The 5,027-nt window shown below is 46.2% G+C and overlaps 1 protein-coding gene across 2 annotated transcripts in view; it reads left to right on the forward strand.

Annotated features, from left to right (window-relative positions):
- Positions 1 to 214: 214 nt before the first annotated feature.
- Adpgk (ADP dependent glucokinase) overlaps positions 215 to 5,027 on the forward strand; it is a 32,834-nt gene continuing 28,021 nt past the window's right edge. For both annotated transcript variants that reach the window (XM_023712626.1, XM_004628907.2), the window contains exon 1: positions 215 to 528. In XM_023712626.1, the coding sequence (XP_023568394.1) occupies positions 302 to 528 (227 nt within the window). In that variant the 5' untranslated portion in view covers positions 215 to 301. The remainder of the gene's footprint in view (positions 529 to 5,027) is intronic.

The raw sequence follows: 5,027 nt of genomic DNA on the forward strand, positions 1-5,027 counted from the left end.
TGATCAGATGTAAACGCGAGGTCTGCCCACCCTTCACTATCCGTCTGTTTTGTTTCACTGAGGAAGCAAGCGGATTCCTGCCCCCGCTACTTTTGGATGCAAAGAGAGCTGCACCTTTGTTCTGCCTCCTTCGGGGCCACCCAAGCGAGCCGAAGCACCCCCATGACGTCATCACAGCCCCGCCCCTTAAGGGCATGGCACGTCAGTGTGGCGTGGCGTGCGTGTGACGTCAGCGCGCCAAGCCCGGAAAAGGCGCGGGCTGTGAGCTGGAGCTGCGCTGCTGCGCGGCGCCTCAGAACCCATGGCGCTGTGGCGTGGCTCCGCCTGCGCGGGCTTCCTGGCGCTGGCCGTGGGCTGCGTCTTCCTACTGGAGCCGGAATTGCCTGGCTCGGCGCTCCGCTCGCTTTGGAGCTCGCTGCAGCTGGGACCCGCGCCACCGGGACCTCTTTCCCCCGAGAGCCGCCTGGCGGCCGCCTGGGACACACTCATCGTGCAGCCGGCCCGGCGCTGGCGCCGCGTGGCCGTGGGGTGAGTGCCCACGGGGCCTGGGTCTCTGGGCCTCCCAGGACAGTGCGGGAGCCCCAGGCCTCCGAGGTCCGCCTTGCAGGTCGGGCTGCTGGGCGGCCGGGAGGTCGAGGCCCACGGGGTTCTGGCGTCCCCGGGAGGCATCGGTCGTCAGGGTTGAGGCTCTGTCGCGTGTGCTGCAGGGACTCAGCAGACCGCTTGTCCTGTCCCCTGGGCCGGCTGCTCATCCTTGTGAGATCAGCATGCATCATCTCTCGCGACCCCCTTCGCGCCACCTTTCCGCTTGAACCTCCCACCCCCAACTTTCAGCTCCTATCCTCGACTATTCTTTGGAAGAGGTGCTTCGGTTTTCTCATTCTGAGGCATTTTTCCTCTTGCTTCTGAACTTCCTGAAGATGAATGGGCTGTGCCTTTCCCGACTTTCTTCAGGTCTTGCTTTTCATTTCTTAACGCCATCCAGCGTAGAGACCACCACTCTCGCTGATTTTCAAATTCACCCTTTCAGTCTGCACGATCAGCGCCCTGCAGCCTTCCACACGTTTAACACGCCCTTCTTAAAATACTTTTCTTTCTCTGACTAAAGTGACATTGCATTTAAGGTTCTTACAAATCACAGTGCCTCTCCTCGTTGTACTTCTCCAGGAATGTAATTATTTCTTTTACACTGACTTGAGTCCCTGTCTCCGCTTCACTTGACTTTCATGCCTAACTTCAAAAGCATTGTGCAAAAGCAGACCCGTCACGTACCCTACCATTTTGTGTGAGTGTTGGGGCCAAGAGGGGATAGAGCAAAGTTCTTCTAAAGATCTAATGAAATAAACCATGTTCCCTAACTAGCATGGTGTCCCCTTTTGAAAGTGCTCAAGTGTCAGCTAATCAGCACACGCCCTGCTCAAGATGTGTCTGTTTTTACCTCTTTGAAATTCAGGTTTTTTTCACTCACCTTATTAAGTTAGTTACCTTCCCTGGCCATATGGGAGTTCACGCAACAGAATGCCTATCAGCTACATGGTTCATATAGGTCTGTGCTAACTTCTCAGGATACAGTACAGATACAGTGAAGCAAGAACCCTGCTTTCGCTAGGAAACAGATACTGTATATTCGTTATTGAAGTAATCATCTTGAGCTGCTAGGACAGTACCATGGACGGATGACTTCAACAGCAGAACATTTATTTCCTCTTGGTTCCAGAGGCTGATAATCCAAAATCAGGGTGGGAGTATATTTGGGGGTTTTGCTTTTGGTTTATGGTGGGATTTTTTGCTCACCGTGTAGCCCATTCTGGCCTCTGACTCACAGCAATTTTCCTGCCTTAACCTCCCGAACGCTGGGATGACCAGAGTGCACCACCATGCCTGGCTGGTGTGTTTGGTCAGGGCCTTGCTTCCAGTTTGCAGTTGGCCAGCTTCTCAGTGGCCTTTGGTCTGTGTATGTGCCCCTGCTCTGTACTGATCCTGACCTCCTTTTACCCTTCATACTTCTGTGTCCAGTCGCATTGAGGGTTAGAGCTTCAAAATAGGTCTTCGATGAGGCGATGAGGCAGGGGATACCACTGTCTATTAAGTTGTGAAAAGTGCTTAAGTGAATTAGTGGCAGAACCAGATGTTATGGTGATCCAAAAAAGGATAAGGAATTCTCCCCAGAATAGGACATCAGAAAAAGCCCCAGAAAGTCACTATTGCCATCGAGTAAATTGTAGTAGCTTAAAGCAGTAGCCATTTTAGGGCCGACCAAATAGCTCAGCAGACCAAAGCACCTGCTTAAGGAGGGCGCAGTGATCGGGTTCAATCCCTGGCCTGCTGTGCTGGCCCCGCCCCAGGGGTACGCAGAGATGACTGATCGTGGTAATGCAAGCCTATAATCCCAGCACTTAGGAGGCTGAAAACAGGAGGGTCCCTACAAGTCTGATCTGTATAGTAAGACTCTTAAAAATACATAAAAAATAAACAGCCATTTTATATTTTGTTATTCAAAGGTTTTGTTCGTTTGTTTGCTTTTTGTGGTACCATAGATTGCTAGGTAGGACCTCTACCACAGAGAGCTCTCTCTAACCCTTTTAAAATTTTTATTTTTAGGGGCCGGGGAGATGGCTCAGTGGAATAAGCGCTTCCCTGGGAAGCACAAGGGCCTGAGTTCAATCCCCAGTTCCGCCAAAAAAAAAATAATAATAATAAAATAAAATTTTTATTTTGAGACAAGGACTGGCTAAGCTGCCTGCTGAGGAAGTTGGTCGACTCGCTGGAGTTGGATCCTTTAGAGAGGACACCTCAGGTGGTGGGGCCTTGATGACCTAGGAGGACAAAATACTGGCTGTTTTCTTAACCCAGTTACCCTTTTCGCTTTGGTCTCTAAGCTTTGGTTGTTGGACATCTAGGAGATCAGTTATACTGTTATCAAAGTGAGAGGTAGTAGCTTTAACTATCTCATCTGAATATTGAGCATCTTGAAATACAGGTATGACCAGAGAACTTTTTTTTTTTTTTTGTATTTTAGGGAATATATATTGTATTCAGGGTCTTGCTACTAAATCAACGTCATAGTGATCCACCTGTTTACAGCCTCCCAAGAGTGAGGATTACAGGCATTTGCCACCACGCCCAGTCTCAATTACCCTCTCAGCATGCCTTGGGGGCAGGGCTGGCACAGCAGGCCAGGGAATCAAACTCCAGGCCCCTGGGTCTGCTTGCAGTTGCTTTAATCCACTGAGCTATTTGACCAGGCCAGAGAACTTATTTTTTTTTAATCAGTCAAATATATTTTTTTATATAATTTGATTGTATTAGTCAAATTTCTGTGGAATGTTAACAGTTGTAAAGCTTTATTAGAACAATTTAAAATCCAAAGTAAAGATAGCATTTAGCTTACCAATTATAGTGACATAACTATTGGGTTTTTTGTGGAACCGGGCATTGAACTCAGGCCCTTGCGCTTGTCAGGCAAGCACTTATTCCACTGAGCCATCTCCCTGGCCCTCAACCATTGCCGTTTTAAAAAATATATTTGGATCCCTGGTTCCGCAAAAAATATATATAAATATTAAAAATAAATATATATATTTGGGGGGGCAGCGAGATAGCTCAGCAGTCTGAAGCACCTGCTTAGGCAGGCACAGGGGACCACGGTTCAATCCCCAGCATCACATGCTGTGCCAACTCCACCCTCAGGGTGGGCTGGGGGATATATATATATATATCCCTCAACCCATGCACCGTGGGTATAGCTCAGCTGCACAGCACCCTCTTGGCAAGCATGAGGCCCTGAGTTGGATTCCCAGTAAGAAAAAAATGAAAAGTTTAAATAGGGCTGGAGAGATAGCTCAGTGGTCTAAGTACCTGCCTGGCAAGTACAGACTTGGGTTTGATCTCTGATACCATATGCTGTGCCAGCCCCAGCACACGGGGTATGTCATGCTGGCTCTGAAACCAGGCATAATGGTATATGCCTGTAATCCCAGTGCAGGGGAGACTGAGACGGGAGGATCGCTACAAGTCTGAACTGTGTAGTGAGATCCTGTACCAAATAAATGCATACATCATTAAAAAAAAATTAAAATGTATTTAAATTCTCAGTTTAGTATAAAATAGCCTTTTAGTCATCTTTATCCAGTTATGTAAACACACTACCTAAATTTGCTACCTTTTTAAACAATATTTTCTAGTAGAATGTACTTATTTATAGATATACTTAATAGATAACGGTTGCCCAGCTTTTAAATTTTAGTGTCATCGTCTGGATTGTGTATCATTTAGGCACATTTAACTATCATAGCACAACTGACTAGCACTCACTAAACATAAACCTGAGCAGTCCACCATCATGAACAACTTCAGTATGGAGGTCACCAGTGTAATAAGGTGTCTTTTCAAGTTCCCCCTCTTACAAGATGCGTATACCATCACAGCTGTGTAGGCATCTTCATACATTTATGTAGCTTTCACTCAAGGCAAAATTTCGATTTTTTAAAAATAGGTTTATAAGGTGTAACCACATTGATGATAGTATCTTTAGGCTATTACAAGTTTAGGAAATAGTGTTACCACAAACAGACATACTACCCCATACACAAGTGTATCTCATTTATACAATAATAAAATGTTGGCTTAACACCAGTACATATAGATCAAGGGTTGATTTTGTTTTTTGGTGGTACTGGGGATCGAACCCAGGGCCTTGTGCATGCAAGGTGAGAACTCTGAGCCACATCTCCAGCCTTGATTAAGTTTTAAATGGCAGGCAAGCTTAAAAAGATGCCAAAATTTTTCATCATTTACTACATCTAAAGTCTAGAAATCTATTGTCTAAAAGAATACTTAGTAGTTACTTTACATGTGCTAAAGTTCTGTAGTCTTTACTCTCAACTTCAAAACTTAGATTCCCTGCATTTTTTTTTTTTAAATGTATTTAGTACAGGGTCTCACTACACTAATTGGATTTGTAGTGATCCTCCTGTTTTCAGTCTCCCAAGCACTGGGATTACAAGCATGTGCCACCATGCCATCTC

This window comes from Octodon degus, unplaced genomic scaffold (assembly GCF_000260255.1).
Source record: "Octodon degus isolate 3935 unplaced genomic scaffold, OctDeg1.0 scaffold00026, whole genome shotgun sequence".
Taxonomy (NCBI): domain Eukaryota; kingdom Metazoa; phylum Chordata; class Mammalia; order Rodentia; family Octodontidae; genus Octodon; species Octodon degus.